Below are 27,086 nucleotides of genomic sequence, written 5' to 3'. Positions count from 1 at the left end.
TAGCTTTCGGAAAATGGAATAATGGGTTTGTTGCTTCACAGAAGCTTTTCATTGAAGCATACCATACAAAATTGACGTCACTGAGGAAATGTGTTGTTAATAAAAGACTTTATTAAATGTCTCATGATTCTGTAAGTCCAAAGCTTCAAAAAAATTTGGAGCCATTTACACGCCTTGCAATCCCTCTTGTGATGAGAGTTTCTACATGTTGACTGAACTGAGAAAAAGGTTTTGGATTGAAATTTCAAGAAAACTAAATTTTTTAGGAAGACAAAACCTTACTTTATTCATTAAAAATACAAATTAGGATCTGAGATCCCAGTCAATTCAAGAATGTATGTGAGTGTTTTGTGATATACTTAGCACAGTGAGAATGCTATAAATTAACAATATGCCATCATGATTTGGAGTTTGAGAGACTGTTGTACATCTTGCCCACCTAATTTTGGGGATTGCTGAAACTTCATGTTGTGCAGTAGCTCTGAAGTGAGGTAGGATGGGTACACCAGTTCTCCAGATACAGGGGCTATGCATTGCAAAAATAAACAATTTGTGTTTTTCCTAGTAAAGCATTTCTGTTAGAGGTCAACACGAGATGGCATGAATTATAGATGAATTTAAGTTCCCAGAGTGTCTGACACTTAGAGTGCATAGCATGGCTTGCCGCATGGGAACATGACTTCTGAGGTTTTATCTGAAGTTACACTGTGCTGCGAACCATATAATTGTTTAACAACAACAGCAAAAAAAAGACTCAAAGTGAACAGGGCTTATTTAACTCAGTAGCATAATTTTCATCTGTGTAGCATATATTTTAGCATATTTGGACATTCAAAAAATTGTCAGAAAAGTGTGATTGGTTAAATTTTTTTTTTCTTTGCACTGTTTAGATTTCTTGCCATATTAAATACACTGGGGTACAGAGAAGTTGAAAAAACATGAAGGCGTTAGTGAAGCTTGAATGTTGTTAAAGCTTGGAGAGATTTTCTGCATTCCAGGAGAATAGAATCTGTTTTCATTTTAAGATGGGACAGGTTTACGTTTTGTGAATCTTACTTTATTCTGGATGGTAGTTTAGTGAACAAACTAATAAATTTAAGCAACTCAATATAACTCAATGAGGGAAAGTTACGAGAAGGCCCAGCTTTTGGAAATGGTTGTTAGCATTCGTTCATAGAGTATTGCAAAAGAATTCAGATCGTTGTTAGTACCACATCGAGAATTTAATAGAATAAAGGGAATAAAGCAGTATATAATTTTGAAAACTCAGTAACAAGTGCAATGAGGTTAGGTGAGCTCAAAGCAAGAGGAGTAGAGGTAAATTTCTAAAGGACCCTCATTGATCCAGAAGCACCTTCAACAATTTGAACAAAATGAAAAAAGGACTGAACTACATATTTTCTCCTTAAAATCAGGTGGTAGAATCTGATAAAGCGACGTTTCTAGACAGTAAGGCTACCGCAGAACACACAGAGGTTCCACTGTCTTCAGGCATGGGGGGAGGAAGCGGTGGGGTGGCGTGTGTGGGGGTTAGCAGCTGGTCTTACTGAAGAGTGCCAGTATCTGTGCTTCTCTAGGGTTTGAACAAACAGGCCTTGAGTACTGCGGAAGACTAAACTATTTAAAGATGAGAATTTGCAAATCGGATGGGTAGATCTGTTTTAAAATATTCCTGTCCTGCTGCAGCAATGTTTCTTTAACTTCTTGAAATGGTTTTCCCACTAACTCTGAGCACCACGTGTCCTTCAGCCATTTCCCTCCGCGGCCTGGGGAGGAGAGGGGAGAAGGGGACGGCCTCAGGCAAATTCTGCCCACAGCAAGTCTCCTGCCCAGAAGGTACTGAGCTCTTGCCAGCCCTCCAAGCCAGCTTACCAGCTCCCTGGTAGTGTAAACACTTGCAGTCAGTGATCCCTGACTGTTGTCCCTCCGTTCCTTTGGAGGAACGGGTGCTGCTGCTGCTGGCTGAAATACATCTGCTGGTGGTGCCTTCTGCCTCTTTTGGGGGTGGTGGTCTACAGCTCTGCTCCACCAGTGCGACGGTGGTACCGTCAGCCTGTGCAACGTTTGCCCTGCAGCATTCACCACCAGCTGTGGCTGGCTGGTTACCACTGGGTGGATAAACCAAAATTACACCTGAAAAATAACTCTTACGTTCATTCCACTTCCAAGGCAAAGGCACTGGCAAGAGGGACATCAAAGCTGCTAATTCATTACCTTCTTACCAATTGCTCCAGGGGAAGGCAAAGGAGGAACAGAACTCTATGTGGACATTCCTTACTCCATAGCAAGGTTCCCACCTGCCCAGCCTAAGGGCAAAATACCTTTGGGTTGGTGTCTGTGTCGTCCCCCCCCCGCCCCCCCCAACATTTCACTAATCAGTTACTGCTTTATATGGAGATAAAGTATGTGTGTGTAGGACCAAAAACAACGTGGTGGATGGAAATAAATCTATACACTTCATGAAGCTGGTAAGACTCTCCTGTGCCAGTGGAAATGACTTCACACAAGACTTGATGTGTGCTGTGAACAAATGGAAAACAAGCTTAATCCTTGAAGGGCACCACACAGTAGTTCCTCTGCAGGAGTGTGAAAATGGTCTATTTGCATGAGCTTCACAGTTGGTGGGCTACAGTCTTTTGCTGCAAAATGCCACACCTTCATACTGTTACCTTAGTGATGGGCTTGTACTTCCAAATCTAGCAACTGCAGTTCCTAATATAGCCTGCTGAAGGCTTGTCCATATGATGTTGCCTTGTCTCCTGGCTTTCCTACGTGTTTTAACAACCACCCTGAAGTGTCTGAATGTTCGTAGAGGAAAACCGAAGGGGAGGAAGAAGGAAAAGAAGATGGGAGAAGGCTGCTGCGTGTTTAGTGCAGATCTGTGCCTACCTGCATATGTCCTGAATGAAGAGCTGGGGGGGGTGGGACTAGCTTATAAAAGCCAGTACATTTAAATTTCTCCCTGCAAAAACGGAGGCTTGGATGGCATTATTTTGCTGGTCTGATAAGTTCATGTATATTACAGCTCTTCGTTTCATTATATAGACAAGGGCTTTCCAAGTAGCTCTTAAGTCCCAGTGTAGGCGTATATATGTATTTAATATGTTGCATCAAAATGATCCAAGTGCTGCACTGCTAAATGGTGTGCTGGTGCTTGATGAATGATTCTGCTGGGGGGTAGTGTACGTACATGACATTTATCAACATCTGTTACTGGAGAAACTTAACAGAGGGAGAGCAGATCACATTAAGAGGCTTGGAATGAAGAAAACGGGAACAATTTAGAATTTCATTTGTGAAATCCCTTTTACAGTTAAGGAGGGTTTGTGCTAAAAGTCGCATTATCCTTTTGCAGGTCTCCTGCTTCCTGGGGGAATTTAACTATAGAGATGAGACAAGGAGGTGTTCTCTAGAAGCATTCAGTCATGGAATTATATTAAATAATCAGACTGCCAAAAAGCTTTTTAGCGTCATGCTAAATTATAATTAGAGGTGATTAAGAAGCTTAAATATGTCACAGGCTGAAGAAAAAGTAATGCTAAAAGTAGGAATGACAGCCCAGACAAATTCCTGATTTAAAAATTCATGCGAGAATGGATGTCAGTTGGCCAGTCAAAAATTTGTATTAAAATATGAGAAAGACACACAGCTACTGGTGATGCTCGTCTTTTAGAATGCAGAGCTTTCTGTAACGGGGATCATAGGCAATTAGCATTGCAAAAGCATGGGGAATTAAATATGGCAGAACATTTAAGAGATTGTTTCAAATGACCAAAGAAAACAATTATATGAAATGTGTGTAAAAGTGTTTTTCTTTTTCTAGAGACTTAATACCTATAGTTGCTGCTCTGGAGTATAATCAGTGGTTTACAAAGCTGTCCTCCAAGGATCTGAAATTAGTAAGTAATAAATTGAAACAGTATACCTGCTCCTACCAGGCTGTGCTGTGTTTTAGAGGATGCTGTTACATTTTTCAAGGTGAACTTTTTCAGGCAAGTACAACTGGGCAATGTATTGAAAAATTTTTTTCCTTTAATCCTATCAGGAAAATCATATCAGGATAGTTAATTCATGCCATAGAAACAATACTGAAAGTCAGGCCTTGTCAAAATTTCAGGTGAATAAAGTTTGAAAACTTTGTTGGGCAATAACAGTAGTGCATAACACTATTTCATTAGGTGTTGCTAGCTCCCCCAAACAATATTGGGTGACTAAATAGGAAACTAACTTTAAGCAGCCAGAGATCTCAGTTGCTTTTTGGAGGTGGAAAGAAACTACCAGGATTCTGATTTTTTCCTCACATATAAGGCAGGTTTTCCTCATAATTTTCATTGCAATTTGCTGATTTTTTTTTTCTCCCACTTGTCTCAAGCTAACCCTGTGTAATAATAAGTATGTAGCGATGTGTGACATTGATTTTCTTTCTGAACAGCAAAAAGGGGGCAAATCTAAACAAGTTGGACTACTGAAGAAAGGGCCAAGAAAATCAGTAATTAGGTGACATTTTAAATATATCAAAATATACTACTTCTAAACTTGGAAGTTTATAGTCAGAGGTAGAGTTAGTGGTTTGATAAATTGCTTTCACGCTTGCATCAAGAAGGTTTTGTCCTTAACAGTGAAGGTTGAGTCTCATCTTGTTTAAATTGATGCAGTTTTATTGATCTGAAAATGCTCTCATTGCATTCCTAAGCTACAATTTTCCATGAAAATTCTGTAGAAACTACCTTATGTCATTCTTGACAGAAGAGTAGGCAAAAAACTTTTCTTTCTTGCTGGGACATCTTACTTGAACTTATATGGAATGAAACTGGGGGTGTTTTTAATCCTGTTGTAGTTTGCTGTTAAAATCAGCGTTGTTAAAAGGTACAATGCAATTAATCAGTTTCTGCTTCAATGAAATGAGATCGTTTGCTTAGTTAGAAGACTGGCCAGTGTAGTTTGCTTAGAACAAGAACTGGCCATATTATCTTATCTGAGATATTTTTGCATGTAAGCTTTTTTTCATTCTTAGCAACTTTTCTGTGGAAAACAAATAAACTTTGTCAATCTTGAAAATGCATCAATTCCTTAAAAAAAACCACCCCAAACTTTATCTTTCACACATTCCATTTTCAGTCAAAATGGAAGATGTAAATTGTTGGACAGTAAATCCGTGCCATAGGAACGCTGCTGAGGGTCAGTATGAGGTCAGACATATCCGGAGGCCATTGAATGCATTGAGCTTCATGAGTCCAGCTCTGACATTGTGCTTGATAGACAGTATCCATAGTGTCTTTATAGTACATGTATGAAACTTTCCATTTGCAGTCATGCTGCTGTAGAAGCATTGTGATAATATTCTGAATTATTAAAAAATGGAGGGCAAAGATAGAATTGGGAAGATGGCTGAGTTGACAGTCTTCAGAAAAAATTGTCACCTTTACTGTGTAAAGGATTAATAAGATTTTATGTGTGTGGTAGAGCAGGTTTTTTTTTTATTAGGAAATTGAATTAGTTTAAAAGTAAAACAAATGAACAAACAAACAAAAAAACCTAGAAAATGTCAGACTCTCATTAGAGACACCGATATCCCAGGTATGAATGTCACGTTGCTTTTAAGGGCAGATAACAGAATAGTTTCAGCACTTCATGATCACAACTGAAATTCAGCTTTGGACATCACATGAACGTTGGTTAGTGTGTGCTGTGGAAATAAAAGGCAAATCCAGAAACGAAATAAAAGATTATAATAAAGGTGATGAGGTACAGAGTTTACTGTATGGCTTTTGAATCATTAAGGTTTTATCTCTCTATTTGAATGAGCACAGCAAACAAACTCTTTTGTTATGTTTCGTTCATGGCACTTGCAAATGTTGTGTAGATTCTAGAATGCAACAACAGTGAGATCATGAGATGGGATTTACTTCTATGTAGGTTGGAAGAATTCATACTGAAATACACTGGCCCTTAAGCACTAGTCCTTAGCAGTCTTTGGAGGACCTGTAGCTAGAGTGCTTTTGCTCTTGAGGTTTTTTTTTGGGGGGGGGGGGGGGTGTTGGTTGGTTGGTTTGGTTTGGTTTTTGTTTTCTTTTGTCTGCCTTATAACATCTTTCTTTGTGTTTGTCAGTCCTGGTCAGGCTTTATTCCCTTTGACGCTAGTTGCCACTTTCTTCTGAAGAATTAGCGTGCATATGAACAAGAGTTGTTTAAAAATAAGTGAGCGTTTTTTCTGAATCACGGGGTTTAGGTTTTTTACTATCATTGTAAAAATTCTATCCCCTATAATTAGGTGGCCTGATTTATAAATGACTTTGCTTTTACTCTGCCTCTTGCTTCACTGAGTCTTTTCCAGAAGTCCTCTGTTGCCACCTGGGTATTTCTGGTATTTTTACTATTTATGTATGACAAGATGATTGTGGCCTGGATCCCATTACGATGTACAACTTATAACTCAATAACCGTCTGTTCTATGTTTGTGTTTAACTCTGTTCTGTCTTTTCTGTGGCAGTCCACTGATGTCTGTGAGCAGATACTGCGGGTGGTGAGCAGGTCCAATCGATTGGAAGAACTGGTACTAGAGAATGCCGGGCTTAGAACGTAAGTAATTCCTTTGAAATGTCCCATTAGTTACTGCTTACTCCCAGTAAAAGGGATGGGATGTGTGTTAGCCAGAATAAGCATTAAAAAAGCTTGTGCTCAATGTCTGCCTTGTTCTGAAGAGCCTGTAGTCACAAGCTTTTGTCAGTTTTTCCTGAGGTTCCTTATGTCCAGGAAATCCCTTTAAACTGATGGTTTTTAAGATTCGGCCTGGAGAGTTGGGTTAAGTGGAGCAAAATGGCTTGGTAAGAGCATAAACCCTAAATCAGCTCACACTGTTCCTCTCCAAATATGGTTGCCAATAGAAGTACAAACACCTTTTTATCATTTAAAAAACAGTGTTTGAAGTTTGTTAAAAAAGCATATTATTCCATCTTGCATAACAGATTATTGTTTCATTCCCAAGAGAGCTGTTTTTATCTTACTGTGGATTGCAGTCTGCTCAAATATAACAGGACTTCTACATTAGCAACTTTTTAAAGAAGCAAGAAAGTAGGTAATTAAGTTTAATGCCTTGCCATAGCCTTGAAAGAAAGGTACATAGAGGTAAGCCATGCAATTTAATCCTTGCATATGTTTTAAATACAGTAAGTTGTAGTTACTAGATATTCACTTTTTTTTCCCTTCACAGGAAATAGAAGCAAAGTTCAAGTTACAAATTTGCCCAGCTGGAAGTATTTGTAGCTTCTTTTAGTGTTAGAGTAGCATCCAAGACGACGTAGACAAGATAAACTCTAGCACTAATGAATTTTTATGTTAATAAAAAAAGCAGTGCAAAGGTTGGAGAAGAAAACCACTGTACTGAATTACAAATAAAGAAGGGAAGCAAGCACAGGGAAGATATTTGGTGTGCTTTACATTGTCTCCTTTTCCATTGTTTGGGTCTTTTTCACCTTTTTAAAATGGGTTTTGCTTTGAAATACCTTTAAGAAAATTGCCTAAATGACACAGGAAACTTGAGGTGGAGTTTGGAATTACATCCAAGCTTTCTGATCACTAGCGCACTGCCCTTAGTAACTGTCATTCAAACATAAGCACCTGATTTTTAATCTTGTTTTTCTTGCAGTATGTGCCATGAAATCCAGTGATAATCATTAATATTAAGAGATACATCGACTACTTCTGCACATTGCCTACCTTAACTTACCACAGTTGGATTAACTGGTTTCAGTTTTAACAGGACTTGACAGATAATCAACCTGTGACTTTGGTTTTCGTGTTTCCATCTACATGCACAGTGTTTGGCATTTTGCCTTGATGTGTATCTGCTCTGATCAGCATTGTCTGTCTGTTTTTGTCAAGGATGCATTTGTCAGTTTTGCCATTTATCATATCTGCTTGCTTGGAGGAAGTCCTGTTGTTACGGGGTATCCTCCTTCACATAGCTTACAGACCAGTCATTTTTAATGAGCAGTGACAGAATGGCAAACCAGGGTTAAGAAAGAGCTACCAAGAGCAATGCATTGAGAAGTAACCTGAGCAGCCGCAAGAGCATATTTCTTCTTGCAGCAGAGTCAGTTTAAGATGATTCAATTCTTTTCTACCTCCAGCCACTCATTTTTGTGATTTGGTTTGGGCCACGGCCCCATAAATGCTTGTCATCCTCCCCGCTGATGAGGCAGCAGACTATTGTACAGTAGCAGTTGTAAGGACCCAGGACTAGGAAAGTGAGGACTTGCTGTTGGGGAAAACAGGGTGCCAAGTGAAACCCCCTGTGTGATAAGATCTGTGCCAGTTTAGATGCTCTTGAAAATTTTATCCCCATTGCTATTTCTTTAGCAGATGTAAAGGGTGCAGTCTAGATTGCATTGGATGGCTTTAATGCATATAGCAAACGCTAACGTTTTGGTAAGTGTGTTAACTGAGGTAGGTGATAGCCAGATTTCAGGGAAAGGAGAATCGTTCAGAATGACCTGAACAAATGAGCTTGGAAAGAGAGTTACATCCCTGAGGTGTTTTAGAGGGATGGGACAATATGTGATAACCAGAATATTAATTTCCATGAAACTGCAAGACAGATCCTTCAGTCTGCAAAGGCCTGTTTGCAGGAGCTGGTGAAAATGATCTATTTGTTGTGCTTATGTACTCTCTGAAAGTGGGCAGCCAGAATGTCCCTACTGCCTTCCACACCATCCTCTGCAGCCCTGCTCCAAAGGGAGTGGCTAGCTACGACAGAGGGGGAATATCAGAGGTGCCGGCTGCTGGTACCCAAAGGGCCTTTAACAGTGACGTTGCATTTCATCTTCCCCTGCTGGATGGGCTCTGAATGTCCTGAGACCTAACAGTGTTAGTTCCTCCCACGCATGTCCTCTTTTTTTTCTGTTACAGGGATGTTGTCTAGACAGATCTTGAGGAATTGTTTTGTTTGTCTGAGATTTCCGGATATGCGGTGTTATTACCCTTGGTGAAATATACTTAATCTCCTATATGCATAGTTAAACTGAGTCTTTTTTGGGCTTTACCTCCAAGCCTGAATGTCCTCAGTTCAGGCAAGCATGGCTGTGCAATGCATACAGAGCGGGTTTGATGCTTTATAGAAAGTGTCAGGCTTACATTGCATGCTCTGTTCATGAAGTGTGCAGCCAAAAAAAGTAATAAATTTTAGGACTTGAAACAAAGAGCGGACAAAGGAGGGTAAGGGATGTTGCCCAGGTGCCTCCGTTTATGGTAGAGGCTGCACGGGGAGTGGAGAAGTTGTATTAGTTTTTGCAAAACGAGCCTTGAAGTCCCATGCGCCCTATATAGGTAATCCAATGCTTTCTAGTGGCCGTTGATTTACTGTGTCATTGCTAAGTAATTCACGCCCCCAACTTGTCCAAAAAGTTCTGGTAATTCTGCCTATATCAGTGGCAAAAGCTGGAGCAGAAACAAGCCTGGAGGTGTAGGCAGAATACTGTAATGACAAGAATCTGTTAGGGATAAAGGAAGAGGAGGAAACTCCCCATGAAGAAAGGGGTGTTTGTTTGGTTTTTTTAACTCAAAATCTCATTTTTTTTCTTGGCTGGACATAAGGAGCTTGATTCATTTGCCTAAGCAGAGGCATCTAGTGCCATTTGAAATGCTGAAGGGTATCCACAGAGTGTTGGCAAATGTAACTGAGGACTTAGAGAAGGTATGTAGTCTTCTGCAGCAGCAGCTGGTAGCAAAGCAGGATACCCTGAGGCCTGTCAGGTGGCAGAGATTCAAGCCCAGATTTTCTTTTTGTTGAGTGTTTGTATTCACATGCTGCTTTTATTTTGGGAAAAGAATACGCTCTTCCTAAAGGCAGCTGATTATCATGCATTTGCAGTGCTGGAACCTGTTCTAGCCCCAGGATTCTGTTTAAGGACATGGGGTTTCAAAGGGAAACTAAACTTCCCTGGCACATCTCTCTGCTCAAGTACACCTTGCAACAGCAGATAACCAAAAGCTGTTGAGGCTATTGCTGTCCAGTCTCCACTCTTTTCCAGATACTGGAAGAGGATGCTACCTCCACTGCAGTTCTCAGCACACAGACTGATCTACTAGTTTTGTGGTAGGCAGGATCTGTCCTGAGGAAAGAGGGCAGTGTTCATTACCGCTCTTCTAGCAGCGTAGCTGGTAGTTCTCCACCACGGGCCTGCAGGAGGTAAGATAATGTACTTCAAGGCAGAGAGAGAAGGAAGCTCAAGGCATATTTTTGATTTCTACCTCAGTATCTAACTTAGATGAAGTAAGAACATTGAAATTATAGTCTCAGTTTTAGGGCTAGTCCCTTAATACATGAAAGCTTCCCAGTAGGTACAAGGACAGGTTTGTCTTAGAGCTGATAACAGCCAACAGCCTTCTGACTTAATGCAAGGAACATGTGTCCACCAGAGTCTGACACTGTGGTCACGTAGGAAAACCCAAGGTAGCTTTGAACTTAGTGCTGTGGGTGGTGGTAGGTCCAGCTGCAGGGAAATGCTCTCAGATGGGGCAGTGTTGCCTTGCCTCTCAAGTGGATTTGGAACAGAGGTAGGGCATGCTACTACACCTACCTACTGTAGTTGGTTAAAACTAGCTCGAAGCTATCTGTGCTACCTGGCCTGGCTGTGGTGAGCGTTATAGAACTGATACACCGTTGTCTCTTTTGGGACATGTTGGTAGGACTGTGGTCAGCCAGTTATGTACTTTGATGCTTCTCACTGTAAAAAGAAGCAAGCAAAGACCAGTTCATCAGTGTGCTGCTGTTCTTTGCGAGAGCTACACCTGCTGTTTTACAAGGTCAGAAATACTTCTGGTTTGTTGACCATCTGAATATGCTGCAAAACCCATCTGTTTGAGTGACTGTTGGTAGAGAGTTGCTGCAAGTGAGGGGTTGGCTTGTGAGTGAAGGAGGTAGTGGTATGCAGGTTGATGTAGGAGATGGAAGATGTGCTCGAGTTTTCAGTCATTCTGTGTAACTCCTATTTTATATCTTCAGATCTTTATCAAAAGCAGTTTGAGCTTTGATTGAGTGCCCTTCAGTCTCTTAGGTCACAGAATAAATAAATAAATAAATAATAAAATAACCCGCTTTGAAAGCAAATTAGCCAGATAAGCATTGTTTAGAACTGTGAAGAATCAGTTACTGCTTTGCAGTAGCGTAGGCCACTTCTGGCTAGTAATCCCTTGACGCTTCTAAGCTTCTGAATATGCTGTTGATAGAGGAGATAACAGGATTTTTTCTCCCTCTCTTTTCTTTTCTTGCAGAGATTTTGCACAGAAACTAGCCAGTGCCCTAGCCCATAATCCCAACTCAGGACTCCATACGATCAACCTTGCTAGCAATCCGCTTGAAGACAGAGGTACTGTAACATTTATATTCTTCTCTTTCTACAAATGTAATAGGAGGATTACTGCTGCTTTGTTCAGCTTTGCCTGAATAATAGGTTATTGTTCTGTGCGTAATGCTATTGTGAATATCTGTTGTTCACAAATGACTGAGAATTGCTATTCTCTTTTGATTTATACATATCCATTAGCTTGTTGAAAAATATTTAAATGTCTTCAACCAACCATAGATTTCGTTAGATTTCATTACATTTTTGTAGAGGTTTCCTTTAAAGGAAGGTGGAACGTAGTGACTATTTAGGACTAGAGAGTAAAGAAAGTGGTGTGCATTTTTAAAGGCAATGTAATCAGTTGAAAGATGAAGCATGAGGCAACTTTGTTGCTTGGATTATATTTTCCTGATGGTTTTATGTTTTTATTTCAGCCATAATTCCATATTTTCAGTATTGAAACTATTCCTTTTTTTAGCTTTGTGCTAGTCTGTTGTGTTGCCAGTACTTGGCGATGTTCAGTAATACTGGCATAACTGGCATCCTTATGGAGCAAAGTGCTGTTGACTCCACAAGATATAAAATCAAGCTGAACAGCTCAGCTTTTCTCAGACTAGGCACCTTAGGCACAATTTCAGTACGTATCAAGTCATTCCCCTCCCTTGTCTACTCTCTTTTCACCCAAGAGGCATTTATTTTTAAAATAAGGTTACATTCTTTCAGTCTGGAGTTGACCCTTAAGCGCTGCCCGTGTGAGATTTCCATTTGCTTCACTTAACGCATTCCAGGCACACAGTGTTCTGGGATCAGACTATCTTGTGCTCCTGTTGGGCCAGAAGAAAAATAAGAATTTTATACAGTGAACCTTTTCTTGTTTTGTTTGGTTTGTTTTGGGGAAATTTTTCAGTCTCTTTGCTGTCATGATTCAAAATGGAAAAACTGTTCATTTTGATTACAGCCTGACTGACTCGGAATGTTGTTAACACAGTTTTGTAGGTGTGTCTCCTTTCTTGCTGGTTCAGTGAGGGAAAAAAAGATGGGAAGGGTTTTTTCCTTTCCTCTTTTGTGTATCTTTTCTTTTTGACTAGAAACAATTATGAAGATATTTTTGTTTTTAACCTATTCAGAGTAGGTTTTTATTTAAAATTGTTCACATGAATGGCTTTAACTCTTCTGATTAACTCTTGCCTGCTCATTACCGATTGCCCTCCTTAAGAATCCATATGATGTGAAAGCCAATGTTTTGCTGAAGAACATTATTATTACAATGTGCCATAGGCCTAACTGCATTGTACAAAAATTTCTGTTGTAAGCTGGAAAAGAGGCTGCTACATTGTTGCTTCTGCTTTTGAAGAAGTGTATTTAGATTGTGTTATATGAAAGTTTTTTTTAAAAGGAACTCATTTTTATCTTGAAAGCAAAACAAATGACCAAACATTTGGTAGATATTCTACAGTGCAGGGAATTTATTTTTTCTTTTAAACATATTGGTGTGCATACTTTCTTTGCAACAACCTATAGATTCAGATTATTCTGCAGTATCCACGTGCAAGATACAAATGAAATGCAGAAACTACAACTTGGAGAAATTAGTACTTTTTTTTCATTATCTCAGTCTCTCCTATCACATATGCAATTAAGATTTGACCTTTTCATTAGAGAATTAGATAAGTTATATGAGTACTTAAGGAGAAATTGACTATAATTGCAATGTGCAAATACTGCATTTTTTCAGTTTAAGGAAGATTTACATGTCCTGTGATCTGATATTCACTGAGTGCAAGGTAGATTTGACTTTATTAAACTTAAGGGGCAGTATGCATTTCACAAGTAAAAGCTGGCATAAAGGCGATCCATGTAAACATATGGATTTCGGAAAATATCTCTTGAAAAATCAGCTGCAGGAACTGGAAGTTCAATCAGATTATTTTGCAATTATAAGGGAAATAACACAGTTGTGTGAATTATGGGGAAGAACATATTGCTGTGCCTTGTTTGAGCAAAAAACCACCCTAAGCTATTATATATTATTGGTACTCAATAAGTAAAGACATTATATTATTACATTAATGCAACTGTCTATTCCAATAACATGGGAAGTGTGTTTAGTTTAACTAAGGCATAGGACCTGGCTTCAGTTCAAATACAAAGTAGTGTTTATATGAAGTGATTTACACTGAGACCAGTCTCTTAATTTGTGATTGGCTTCCCTTTGTGGTACTGTCAATGTTTGTGAGACTAACACCTGGAGAGTTTATTATCAATCTTGGCTTTGCTTTAGCATGGCTAGATTTTAATGGGAGTTTTGCTTTTGGCTGTACTAGGATCAGAATTTAATCTCATGTATTGTTAAAAATAATGCAAAACAAACATACCGAAGCCTAGAAATACTTAAATTCAGAACTGTGTGCCTGGATGCAGTTAATTCTGTCTGCCATTAGAGCTCTCATTTCTGTTAGGAGGTTAGCAAAAACGGGTGGCTTAAAGAGCGTTCAGGGGCCTGAGTGACCAGAAGCACTTTTTCTTTTCTGCCCCCGATTCCTGTATCTTATAACTGGGTGGATTCTTAACCTCCGGTGCTGGTAAGATGTTAAAATTGTTCAGCTTGGCTAGCGTGATAATTGGTCTGGAGGTTGTTAGCTAAATACAAAGATGGAGAGGTAAAATTATTTGCTGCACATCTTACTCAAAATGCTTCACAACAAAAATTACATTTGTCATATCTTTAATGATTCTGATTGTACTCCTTTTTCTCCTCTTCCACAAACATAACTCTAACTTGATTTTGAAAATATGTATTGTGACTAAACCAGCCTAACAAATGTGGACAGTCAGCTACAGAATATAAACTCTGAGGCCAGCTCAAGACAGATTGAGCCTTCTACTTCAGAGGAGCTAAAAAGATTTTTTTTTTTTTAATAGTAGAGCTATGAAAGAAAATTCTATTAATAGGACTTGATTCATTCTTGCTGAAAGTTGGTGAAGACATTCAGTTACCATTGTGCTTTACAATACACAATGCCAAGGCACCATGGGTCTACTATTTTGGCAGTATAAATAAAATACAGTATGTTGTTTTGAGCTGCATGCACATTGTACCTATCACCAGGATACACAACATGCTTTGTACAGAGAGCATTAACCCCCCCCCCCCCCCCCAATATCTGGATTGTAGCTGCTCTTTTATTATCAATGATAGGTAAAACATGATAAAAGCAGAGTAAACATATGTATGTGACATACTAGCAGACTGTTTCATGTCTGCATATGTGGAGAATGGTATCAGCTTTTTCATTTACTGTGTTACGAATCAAGTAAAAGGCTTTACCCCCTTTCTCTTTGCCCTTTTCTCTCCGAGCGAGTTGCTGTAGAGGACTGTATTTCACACCTCAGGTTAAGCCTGGAGTTTCTGTGTTGATTTATTTCTCTAATAAATATTTTATGGATTGGTTCCATTGTTATTTAGGATGTGCCCTCTTAATCAAATTTCTATATTTTGCTTAAATGGAGGGGATTAAATTTATGGAGTGTGGAACTTTGATACACTGAGAAAGGGCTTTGATGAAAAGTGCCTTTTTTTTTTTCTTTTTTTTTCTTTCTTTTGTTGTATTTGTACTGAAGTAGTCCAGTCTCTGTCATCATCTTAATAGGTTTTTACTGTTTGTGATTGCAAGCAGTTGTAGCATTTCCAAGCCTGTGTCCTGGCTGGTCACCTGCAGGCTACTGTGAGGGAATTAAGTGACCATTACGACTTGGTGGAGGTTTCAGGCTCTTGGGGTTTATCTCAGAAAAAAAGAGCAGTGTTAGCTAACGTGGGTGTCTCTCTTGCCTTGACAGCCCTTCGTTTTAAAAGAAAATAAAAATAGTTTGAAGTTTCATGTGAAGTACCATTATTGGGTTTTATTTTGTGGTTCATTTTTTTTATGGGTGTGTTTTTGGGGGGATTTTGGGTTTGGTTTTGTTGGTTTTGTTTTGGTTTTGGGTTTTTTTTGGCTGAAGCATAAAGCTTCCAGATTTCCAAAATGCTGACTGTTTGACATGTTTAATATCTTCCTTTGACTCCTCAAAGTATGTGTGTATTACATAGTTTTTAAACTAATTAAGGTGGCTCGCTGATTGTTAACAGCAAAATTCCCTATCTGTTCAGTGGTTAGCAAAGAAGGGATCTTGACTACTTCTGTCATTTCAGAGATTTATGGTCCTAAAAAGACAGGGTCATTTTGGGCCCACCCCCACAGTGAGTGCAGTTCTTCCTGTAGTTCCACCAGCACAGTTTGCCCTGGTGTGATTGTTGGGAAAACCTGAGATCACTCAGTTAACCTGAAAACATCTGTTTTGTCTTTGCTCCCTCAACAGGCGTGTCATCTTTGAGCATCCAGTTCGCCAAACTTCCAAAGGGACTGAAACATTTAAATTTATCTAAAACCTCCTTGTCACCTAAAGGTATGTTTTATACGTATGCCTCTATTTCTGTTCTAAAGTTTCAGGCTTCCATCCTAGTAATACTTTTTGTTACCAGATTCTAAAGTAACTTACATGTGTATTCTCAACAGCGCAGCTGCTTTTTTGCAGTCCTAGGTTGCTGGACTGTGGGTGGGGTTCTGTGTCCCCTTCCTCACTTTGAAAAACTCTTACTTGCTTCTGTAAGTTTTGGCCTTGAACCTGTATTATAAAGAAAGATTGAATTTGGAATTGGCATAAATTATATGTTTCATATATGCTTTAAAAAGGTGTCTGAAGCAAAAATGTGTAGGGAATTTTCTAAATGTTTTGCACACAATTATTTTATGGAACCAAGTGTTGTGGCAATGGCTGTTAAGTGGTTCGCTCTGAGTAAAGACTTCTTTGTTTTATAATTTACAAATTTCCAGTTTGATATTGTAATTAGACGTGTTTGTATATTTTAAAAGCAATAACATTACTGAAACACAAGCCAGAAACTTTCAGGATATTTTGCATTACTGTTCTACAAATAATAGATGCAGTGACACCTCTTAAACACACTGCACAAACCCAGGGTCTCCTGTATAGAACATGAGTGTTAAAAGTATAAAAAATGCACTGACATTAGTGCAGCTTTTTTGCAGATGTTGATGACCTGGAAAAGATGAGCGAGTTACAGTCTATGAAGGACATTAGTTGATAACAGATAGGAGCTGTGCTCTTTTGTCCTTTTAATTATTGCTCTGTGAAGTGCAGATTCTGTGTTCTCCTAAGCTTTAAGGGTTGACCTGGGGGAACATGGTGGGGGGGAGAAGTGGTTTTTGTTGTTTTTTATGAGTGTCTGTAGCTCTTGTTATGCTTAAGTAAATAGTAAATCCTAAAATGAGTTTATTCAATCATGATTTTCATTAAAAAGACTTTATTAAACTCTGGGGTTGGTTTTTTCCAGTGCTAACTCCATATTTGGTGATGTGATTGATAAAGAATCTTGACTAACCTCACATGTACTCTTGAAATTAGATGTTCAGGAATTTGACAGAAATTCCTGCAGTTCTGTTATGTTCATTCATCCTGTGATCTGAATGATTTCAGCAAGCGCTTGTGATCGTTAAGAGAACACTCTAGCTATGCTTCTGTCTTTGTAAAGAATAAATGCCAACTTGATGAAGAAGTTCATCCACAAAACTCTTGTCAGTAAAAATGAATTCTGAGGTTATGAAAAGAATTCAGAAGGTTTTTAACACACTTTTTTAAGACAATCTTTAAGCAAAAGCTAAAAATATTTTCCAGCATGTCTAATACTGGCCTCATGTGAATCCTAGTCCAGACTACATTGCAGTAACTATCTGTTCTCCAGAGAGTAACATGTCACCATGAATATTGTCCCATGGCAGCTCCTCAGAATTCCTTAAAAAAGTACATGCGATGCCTTAAAATGGGACCTGAAGAAACTCAGCTTCACCTCTTCAGTTGTCTGCAAAGCTGTCTGTCTTAGCCAGTTTTCCTTTAACTTAAGAAGACAGTACTGAATTGGTTTTAACTTGGGAGGCTATTTTTGAACTTGTAATGTGGGCAAAGTGTAAAGGAGACCTTGGATCTTGGATTCAGTAGACTCCAAGGTGCATGGATTTCCTCCCCCCGCCCCCCCCCAGCCTTTTTCTTCTTATTTTTTTTATTTTGAGCTTTTCAGTTTCAGAAATTCTGTACAGTCCCTCACTGGTTTTGACCTTATTTAATAAGCGCTTTCTATTCAAGATAAGTTTCTAAGATTGAGAAGTAAAGTTCAGGTAGTAACTTCCCAGCTGATCTTTCTTCAAATATTGTATCTCAAAGTTCCTGAGAGCTATTAACACTCCGAGCCTCCTGAGAGTGGTAAAAGAGCATGAAAGATTGTCTGCAAATGAAAGTGAGATTACTGTTAGAGTATAGCATGAGGTGGGTGAAGTTCAAACAGAAATTTATTGATTTGAAGATTCTGGTTAAATGGAAAATTCTAGTATACTCATTCAAGGCTAGGGCTTGCTTTTCCAAGCCCAAGCCAAAGGCTAATTAAAAAATCCCTCATTCACATTGTTTGCCTTCACCGATGTGGCTCAGTTTGACCAGTTGGCCCTTTTTAAACATCAAACAAGCAGCAACATTACGGATTGTTTGATAGTTGTTCTTCTCCCTCAAACTCAGACGCTGCTCCTGAATTCCCAGAATTGGTTCTTGATCGTATATGCTCAATTGTTGACAGTACATTACATTCATTTCTACTTCTTGTTGTTGCTTATAAATGCTGTTGAGAAGACTCACTAAAGTGAATCCACAGCTATAAGCTCTAGTGGTTAAACAGAGCTTTTAGATATTTCAAAGTTTCAAAAAAGTATTCGTTTGCAGTTGACCTTTGTAGGTAGGGTGTGGATTCAACAATGCAATGTTAAGATAAAATTAAAATTACACCGACCGAAAAGTTTTGAGACTTGGAAAACATGTCACTGTGCTTCGATTCTTTTCAGCATCAAAAGCCTCCTGAAACCAAGAGCCATACCACCAACACTGGAGACTTTCTTAGTATTTGGAAGCTTAGAAAACCAAAGCACTGACATAGGGTATTTTGGTCTCCAGTGGCTGGCTAGCTGCTTCCTCCACGCCCTCACTGGTAAATCTGTTTCGTAATAGTTTTTAAGTGAAGAATGGACATGTTCCATCCAATGAATGCCAGTCCATTTTCACTGACCAGTAGCTTTGAGAAATTGCCCAATATTGTGTAGTAAATCAAAACATCTGCCTTCTTCATAGCTTTAGCTGGGCACTTACAAAAAAACTACTGCACCTACTAAAGGACACGGTAATGCTTATGTATGTAAGAAACACACACATGTAGTGCTTGAAAGGCAGCAATAGCCATCTGCAATAAATTAAGAACTTGGTGATAAGCTACAGAGCCCTCAGGTGAAAGTTAGATTTGAAGGAGTCAGAAGTAGCCAGGTCCTAATTTATATTTGGAAAAGCTGAAGAATTTTGGAGGAAGAAAGCTCTGACTGGTTTGTTCCCAATGTGAGCTTTTTAATTTTAATGTGAAAAATATGTATTTGTTCTGATCAGGAACTGAGAGTCTTTATGCATCTCTTGATATTTTAATTAACTAACTATTTTTCTGAAATTACAGGCAAATACATTAATTGAAATGTTCTTAATTTCTAGGTCTCATCAGTTGCTTTTGAAGTTCTGGCAATTATAATTGTTAATGTACTTGCTCTTCCACAGATACTTTCATCTACTTCCACAGATACTTTTATCTAATCATTATTGTTTGCAGGAAGACACTAACTCAACAGTATGGAGTAAACTCTGTTTTAAAAATCTGTTTCAAAATGGGATTGCACTGTTAAAGCCTCCGTAGGCTTGGCAAAAAGACTTCTTTGCTGAATCTGGGACCTCTAACAGGCTGTGGCTCCATCAGGGCAGCTGGTGGAGCGTGGTCCAGGCAAAACCAGGCATTCTGTGGCAGGGAAGGGTCTCATATCTGCCTGGTGATCTGTATTCCTCTGCTGCAGTACAATGATGGTAACAGGAGGTCATTAAACATTTGTGTATGTCTGTGTTGACTGAAATTGTGCACTTGCAGGGTCTGGGCCAGTTTTGTCTAGGGTTGACTAAGTTGAGTCATTTTTTTTTTTGGCAGGGGTGAATAGCCTTTCCCAGTCACTGAGTGCCAACTCACTGATCGCAAACACGCTCGTCTATCTTGACCTCTCAGGGAACGCACTCCGCGGTGATGATCTCTCAGTAAGCACTTTCTTCTCATTTGGGAGTTAATGAATGGATGTTTTAATTAATTGTTAAGAGAAAAGCAAAGCCATTTTGTTTAGATCCTTCTCTGCATTTATTTCAGCACAGTTCTAGTACTAGGATAGAAAATAACATTTTGATCGCTACTCCTCAGAATATAGTCAGAGAATTAAATTGCCCCACACGACTAAACAAATCCACATAATTTTAGTTTGTGCTTTTAGTCCTTGGCTTCTACTGATAAATGAGAAAACTGCAAGTGTGCCACTTGTTTCAGTGGACTTATCATGCTCCCTGAGTTCTGTTTGAAAGTGACCAAAACACAATTGAAAAAAATCATCTTCTTTTTAGGGATAAAGTGTAGTACAAATTTTTCATTGGAAGGCTGGAAACAAATGATTTCTTTTGACTTGGAAAAACCTAATTTCTAGTTTTCAATATTTTTGTTTGTATAAATGAATCTGTGTGCCTCCTTGACACATGCTGTTGAAGCTTATGATTCTTCGAAGAATGTAATTATTTTTTAAATTCCTTTGTTCAGTTTATCAATAGCCATAGAAGTGCAGCTCTGTTTTCTCCATAACAAAATCCACTTAGTTCTCAATTTGTATGTGTTCAATTTTTGACTGTTACATCTGTATTTCTCTCTCACATCAGAAGTTGTGTGCATGTGTCAGGTTTTGAATTCTTTAGGTATTGAGCATCTAAAATATGCAACACTAGAGTCACCCAATCTTATAATTTAAAGTGCAGACATGGCGCTCTGACTTTTTCACAAATCTGACTGGTTTCACATTTATCAGCATATTCAAAGAACTAGTCTTTGCAGACATAAGAGATTAAAGTTTCAGTGGGACAAGAGGATTTAAAAGGTAGCAAACAAATAGTTAAATGTAAATACACACAGTGAGTTACTCTTAAAGAGAGAATAACATAGCAAATAATGTAAAAACAAAAAGTAAAATAAAATGTACAACTTTGATAGGCAATGCTTAAAGAAATTTGATGTCTACCTACGATATTTTAAGGGACACGAATACAAAAAGTTGGGCTTTTCTTAGCCTGTCAGAGAGAGAGAAGGTTCAAAGAAAAAGATTACTAATACTGAGATCTTTTAATCTGTAGAACAGTTTTCCAACAGGAGTAAGGAAATCCTGTTATTTAGCAATTAAAATAAACCCTAGCAAAGCACAGGGATTTTTAAAGCGGGGATCTTTCTTGCGCTGTAGGTATAGGGGCTAAATGACCTAATTTTTAGGAGGATGGATCTATTTTAGAAATGTTGAACGTGCTCTATTCAGCTGAATTTCATGTGGAGTTGAGCATTCCACGTTTCTGTGAATTAGGTCATACTTTTGTCTTCTGTGTTGTTCTCTGAGACTAAAAAAAGCCCAAAATAAAACAGTGTTATAGTAAGAAGTTTTACATACGCTAACATTTACATGACATAGCCTATGCAGTACTGAAGCCATCAATGTTAAAATCTTGTTACCTGTTCTGTATTCTCCCTTAAGCCTTTAATGCACTGCTGATACTGAGAAATAACCATGGGCTTCAGAAGCAAACTAGTTGCTTCCCTCATGCTTAAAGGGGCTGGCTTAAACTTACAAACCAATTAGACTTTCTGAAATGTAACAGCAATCTGAGTGACATTGCAAGGTATTTCTAAATAAATTAATCACCATTTGCTGTGAAAGTGACTTGCAAGGTAATTCAAGAGTTGTACGTGAAGAGTAATGTTTGGTAAATGTAGTCCGAGCACCATTTTTCCCCTGTTACTTTAAAAAATGATAGCCTTGAAAAGTAAACCAGGTTGTACTGATTAGGTGAAAAGAAGTTTCAGACACAACTCTTGCAGTGCAATTTTATAATAAAAGCCTAAAATGCAATGAGAAGTAGCGATCCAGTAATTGGTGTCATGATATCAAAATTAACATGGATAATGCTCTTTTTTTTCTTCCATTAATTATAGAGCCTGTACAATTTTTTGGCCCAGCCAAATGCCCTTGTTCATCTGGATTTATCCAACACGGAGTGTGCACTAGATATGGTAAAGATGGTTTTTGTCGAAATTCAAATACCAAGGAAACATTCCCCACCTCCTATCCCTAGGTACTTTTCTGGGTTAATATAAAGTAAAATCAATCTTCTTTGTTTTAAACCAGGTGTGTGGAGCCCTCCTTCGTGGATGTCTTCAGCATCTAGCTGTCCTTAGCCTCTCTAGGACTCTCTTTTCCCACAGGTACAGTTTAAATGTCAGTACTGTCAACTCCTGCAGTATTTTGTTTTATAATTTCTTGCTCTCGTGTTACACCTTTCTTTTCAAGAAGAGATCTAAGACTTTATAAAAGTCTTGGAGGACTTAGTGCTCTATGAAATAGGTATTTTTTCTTCCAAGCAAAATATTTTCTTTCCCTTTCTGCTCTTTGCTAGATGGCTGTAAAATAAGCTACCTTGTCTAATACTTTTTTGTGATACTGACGCAGTGGAAAGTATATATCCTTAGTCTCTAAGAAGCATAACATTAAGCTTTGAAGTCTGACTGACTTGACTCCTCTTTAAATTTGGTTTTTAAAGTTTGTATTTTCATGACTTCATCATGGTTACAAATGCCTTTTTTTTTCCTTTTTTGTCCTTTTCTTGGAGGAAGTCCCTTTGAAAGTCTTTGAGACTGAACATTGACTTTGTAAAATACTTGCATTGTAGGAAATATTAACATTAGCTTCCATTTTCTTCAAATCAGTGTCTTGGGTCCATATCAGAGTTGATACCTAATTGGGGGTAAGCCACTCCATCATTGAGTAATTCCTTCTAGTGGTGAAATGGCAATTTCAGGGTTTTTGTAATGTCCTGTTTGATCTTCTGCTCATAAGATATAAGTATGTTCACTGTTATCCAGAGCTAAATGATCATTCTTTGTAGTTCACCAAACAGAAGCTAGATAGTAATGTCATCTTTGCAGCAGTGCAATGCTGAGGATTGTTTGTTGAATCAATATTTTGATGACATTATATTTCTAAGCTAATTGAGAGCTACTGATTACAGAGCTGTTGAAGGTAGAGCAAATTAAACATGTAAAAGATCATTACAGTTCTGATGGCTTGTCTTCACTATTTATTGGAATGAGGAGTGTCTAGATGCTACTTCTTAATGAATTTGTTTACTTACAGAAAAGGAAAAGAAGTCCCTCCCTCCTTCAAACAGTTTTTCAGCAGCTCACTTGCTTTGATGCAGATTAATCTTTCGGGAACTAAACTCCCTCCTGAGCCTCTAAAGTAAGAATTTAATTTCATTTTCTCCTGTTGCCTGAAACCTAGTTTGCGTTGTTATTATGTGAGTGCCTCATATTAAAAATGAAGGGGAAAGGATTCTGCCTTTTTTTTTTTTCCCCCCCATTGTACATTATTGATATTGCAAGAGTGTGTTTTATAATGACCACATATTCAAGAAATGTTATTTCCATCTCACAGTTGAGACTATTAATCATATTTTGTTCCGTGGGAATGTCACAGCTGTTTACCTTCCATCAACATTTTTTTGTGATGTATTTCTTTGTGGCTTATGAACAAAACTGTTTGCTTCACAGTAAAATGGGATTATGTACTTTTGTGAGTGCCATTCCTTTGAGGCTGTGGTGTTGCAACAGCCGTTATGAAACTGAACCTGTTGCAATGCTTGGGAGGAGAGACCTATTGCACAGAGCTATGCCCTTCTTTTGCGGGGAGAGGCAATGGCAGCAACTTCTAGGAATGCTAAGTGTAATGCATCTCTTTGCTGTATGTCACCCATCCTGTGGCTAACAGGTTCTGGTGATGTGGATTGGGTACTGGAGAGAAACTCTTCCTACAACCTAATGCAGGCTGAGGGAAATTGTGGTGCACTGTGAAGTGTGCAGTTTCGAACTGTGTTGAACTTTTCACATGTAAAATTTAAAGGTGTGTTTTAAAGTCAAGATAGGTCTCGATAGGTCTAATCTAGATAGGTCATTCTGTGATTATGGCAGAATCCTTGTGTTTAATGGGCTAAATTAAAGGGCTCTTTCCAGAGTGTCAGCTTGCTAGTTAATATGCATTAAAACATATCTAACCCTATCCATAGTATACATCTAGACGTGTTCACTAACCATTTCAGGGGACCCACCTCCAAAATCCTAATCTGGACACAGATACAGATATATATGTGTATGTATGTATACTTGTGTAGTTGGGAGCCTGCCTCCTGAAGGAGAACAGGGAAGCGAAGCGGGCAATAGCTCCGCAAGGGAGTAGCTTATGAATGGGAGTCGGTGGCGAAAGTCAGAGATGTGGGATATAAAGAGTAGTTATAGTTAGTGAGTACCAGATGGAAAGCTTTTGATACAATCTGGGGGAAGCTAAGGGAGAGAAAAGGAGCAAGTGCCACACAGGAAAGAGTAGTGTACATTGTTTTGGGATATTTTTTTCAATGTATTTTGACACTGGAGAGGACAGTACAATCTGATGCTTAAGTAAAATGCACTGGATTGAAATCAATATTCAGCTGCAGGAGCCTATCATTTTAGCTCTGAGCTTTCACTCTGTTCTGTGTGATGCCCTTGGTTGCTGTCTTGCTTGCTTAGACTTTGCTAGGATTAGGAAGGTACGGTACTGATGTGTTTTCAAACAGAAGGTGATTATTGAGAAACATATTGGGTGATTCTGATTAATTTAGAGCTGTTGATTCTGTGGTGGAGGGCAGCAGGGAGCTATGTTTAATGAAGCAAGAAGAACGGAGGATGTATGTGACTAATACACAAGATAATCTTAGTGCTACAGGAGAAAAAGAATGCTGTGAGACACTGAATATGTCTACACAGATTAGGGAAGGTGAGAAGCCCCAAACACTAAGGTTCATATTTAGCGCTTCTCCTTGGCATGTTGAGTATCTCCTGGGGTGTGAGGAGTTTTGGCAGATGAGTGCTCTGCAATAGTCTGTGCTCATGGAAGATGTTACTGTATTCATTTATCCCAAATACTTGTGACCCCTTGATCTGCCAGCTGTGCAGGAAATGAGATCTTCCTAGTCCTTTTCAGCCAAAATGATTTGTATTAGTAAAAACCTACTCTGGTAACGTTTAAGCTAATCTGTCTCAATTTGACTGAATTGGGTTGAGCTCGCATGACTTCCATGTTGGTGGAAGTAGAGAGGCAGTGATGGTTAGTGTAGGATGAGCTGAGAGCAGAAACCTGTTTTGCCAGCACAGACAGCTCCAGAAAGGAGCATCTGTCCAAAGTCCAGCTGGACACGGATGGTCTCAAGAAGTGTGCATGTCGCTCTCAGCTGGCTGGTATTTTGGCATGGGCTTCTTTTGTTTTGTTCTAATGGCAGTGTCCACTTCTCCCTAGGAGGTAGAACAGAGCTCTTAATACTTTTTGGTAGTTTCCTTGATGTGTTTTTTCTCTGACCTGAGTTTTTTTCTTCAGTCTGAGCTGAGTGTATTTCACAACAGTACAGAGAACTATGATCTGCAGTACACCTTGTTCTCTCTCAAACCCTGTATGGCTTGACTAATACACTTCAAAAGCATCCTGTGGAAGTTAATCTGGTGTTAGAAGGACTGAGGTTGTGCTATATCCTGGGGCAGCTGCTTAGCCTTTTGGTCTTAACTGTAAGAAATTACAAAACTTCTACAGAACAATCAAGATCATAGGATTTGTTAAAGACAAGAAGATGGAAACACCTTTTTTTCAGACTTGTTTGTCATTGCTAAGATTACAGTAGCACGTGAGGTATGATTTCTAGAAGGAAAAAAATAAATGACATGGTGTACAATAATATTACTTCTCTGCCACCTTTCATCAATGCATGCCAAAAAGCTTTGGACAACATGGGCCTTGGAACTGTCCTGTGACAAAGGAGGAGTTTCTGGTTTGGGTCCATGAACCCGAGTCACCAAGTTGGATGTGTGATTCAAGGTCAAGCCTGCCTACAGAAAAAAATACAGATTAAAATGCAGATACCTGATACCCTGAGTCCCAAATTCCCCTGATAAATTGTTTGATTTCTTTCTTATCAACTTCCTTTAGATCAACAGTTGTGGTGTGTTTAATCGCATATGCAGACTCAGTGAGTTTAAAGATATTGGTTAATAAGTGCAGTCAGCGAAGGAGATGAACTTGCTTGGACAGCGATGGACCTGTTAATATAAGTCAATCCTTTCAGGGAAGAAGTTTGCTAGTAAAGCTGTACTGCAAGGATGCCACGTAGTGGGTGGGGAAAGGGTCCTTTTAGTTCTTGTACATAGTTAATACAGTTAACGTTCCATCGCAGTTTGCTGTGTTTTGTTTTGTTTTGTTTTGGTTTTTTTTTTTTAAACTGAGTGGAGCAGTTTATACTCTCTGTTCCTTGTTTAAGTGTATGTTGGCGGTTTTGTTCATTTACAGACATTGCCAGAAGTTGTATTTTGATCTGTCAGTGCTATAACAAGACAAGTTTCTGATATGCTTCTCATGCAAATGCTAATTACAAGGCCAATTCTTGCATTCTCCATCTAGCACAGTTGACAAGACCTTTCCGTGTATTGCCATGTGTGTGATTTAAACGTAGTGGCTAAGTATAGCTATAATATGTCTGCATTCAGTGCCTTTGAATGCTGGTGATTTTTCATGACAAAGAATTGAGAAATCATGAGATTTTCTTAGGATGAGTTTATACGAAAGAGGTTAGGAAAAAAAAACCACCAACCCTTTTTTCTTCCTGTGAAGAGAGTACATATGAAGCAGCACTGTGTCTCCTTTTTAATCTGCATTTTTTAATGGTTGCACTGTATTTTTTATGTTACCTCAAAATGTTTAGGAAGTTCTTTGCAAAGTCATCATCAGCCAGACTAACTTTGAATAAAAGCATGTTTGGGAAGGAAATATACACAAGGACCATCTAAAAATTTGCAAAAACTGTTGCAGAGCTTTCACGTTTTTTCAAAGTCTGTATATTAATAGCTTAAGAAGTAAATAAGCACAAGATATTTGCCTTTGTTAACAACAAAGGTCTGATTAACATTTATACCGGGAGGGCAGATATAAATAGGTTTAAATGAAAAACTTTCCTGGGATGCGTACATTTTAAATATGGCTTTTATACACTACTTGCATAGCAAGTGTGTAAGCAGATGACTCACCAAAATGGATTGGTTTTTATCTTTCTTTATGCATCAGTAGTTTGGATTCTGTTAGCTTGCTTTTGGCTGAAATGGAGTTTGGGAAGTCAGTCCTTCTGTTTGTCTGTTCAATTACTAATTCAAAGCAGCATCTATTCTAAAGATACTAGAAGGTATACACAGATTGTGTTTGCTCCTTCTCTAAGACAGATACTGTTGTGCTTTCTGATTCGACAATACTAATACATCTGTGATATTAACGCTAACTCTTATATGTCGAAACAAACTTCTGTAAGGGTTTAAAGGTGTATTTATGAAAATCATGATCAGTTGTTGCTACACTTGTCTGCCATTCTGCCTAAAGACAAAGGATACCATTGTCTGGGAATATAATTTTGAAATCTGAAAAT

General features: G+C 38.6%; 1 protein-coding gene across 5 annotated transcripts in view; it reads left to right on the top strand.

Annotated features, from left to right (window-relative positions):
• The window catches only part of CARMIL1 (capping protein regulator and myosin 1 linker 1), a 196,505-nt gene that overhangs the window by 91,354 nt on the left and 78,065 nt on the right, over positions 1 to 27,086 (top strand). For all 5 annotated transcript variants that reach the window (XM_069778829.1, XM_069778825.1, XM_069778827.1 and 2 more), the window contains exons 9-16: positions 3,824 to 3,899; positions 6,491 to 6,579; positions 11,272 to 11,366; positions 15,699 to 15,785; positions 19,456 to 19,559; positions 21,535 to 21,612; positions 21,728 to 21,804; positions 22,733 to 22,837. In XM_069778829.1, the coding sequence (XP_069634930.1) occupies positions 3,824 to 3,899; positions 6,491 to 6,579; positions 11,272 to 11,366; positions 15,699 to 15,785; positions 19,456 to 19,559; positions 21,535 to 21,612; positions 21,728 to 21,804; positions 22,733 to 22,837 (711 nt within the window). The remainder of the gene's footprint in view (positions 1 to 3,823; positions 3,900 to 6,490; positions 6,580 to 11,271; positions 11,367 to 15,698; positions 15,786 to 19,455; positions 19,560 to 21,534; positions 21,613 to 21,727; positions 21,805 to 22,732; positions 22,838 to 27,086) is intronic.

Source organism: Haliaeetus albicilla, chromosome 3 (assembly GCF_947461875.1).
Source record: "Haliaeetus albicilla chromosome 3, bHalAlb1.1, whole genome shotgun sequence".
Classification (NCBI taxonomy): domain Eukaryota; kingdom Metazoa; phylum Chordata; class Aves; order Accipitriformes; family Accipitridae; genus Haliaeetus; species Haliaeetus albicilla.
This window is presented reverse-complemented; position numbering and strand designations above follow the sequence as displayed.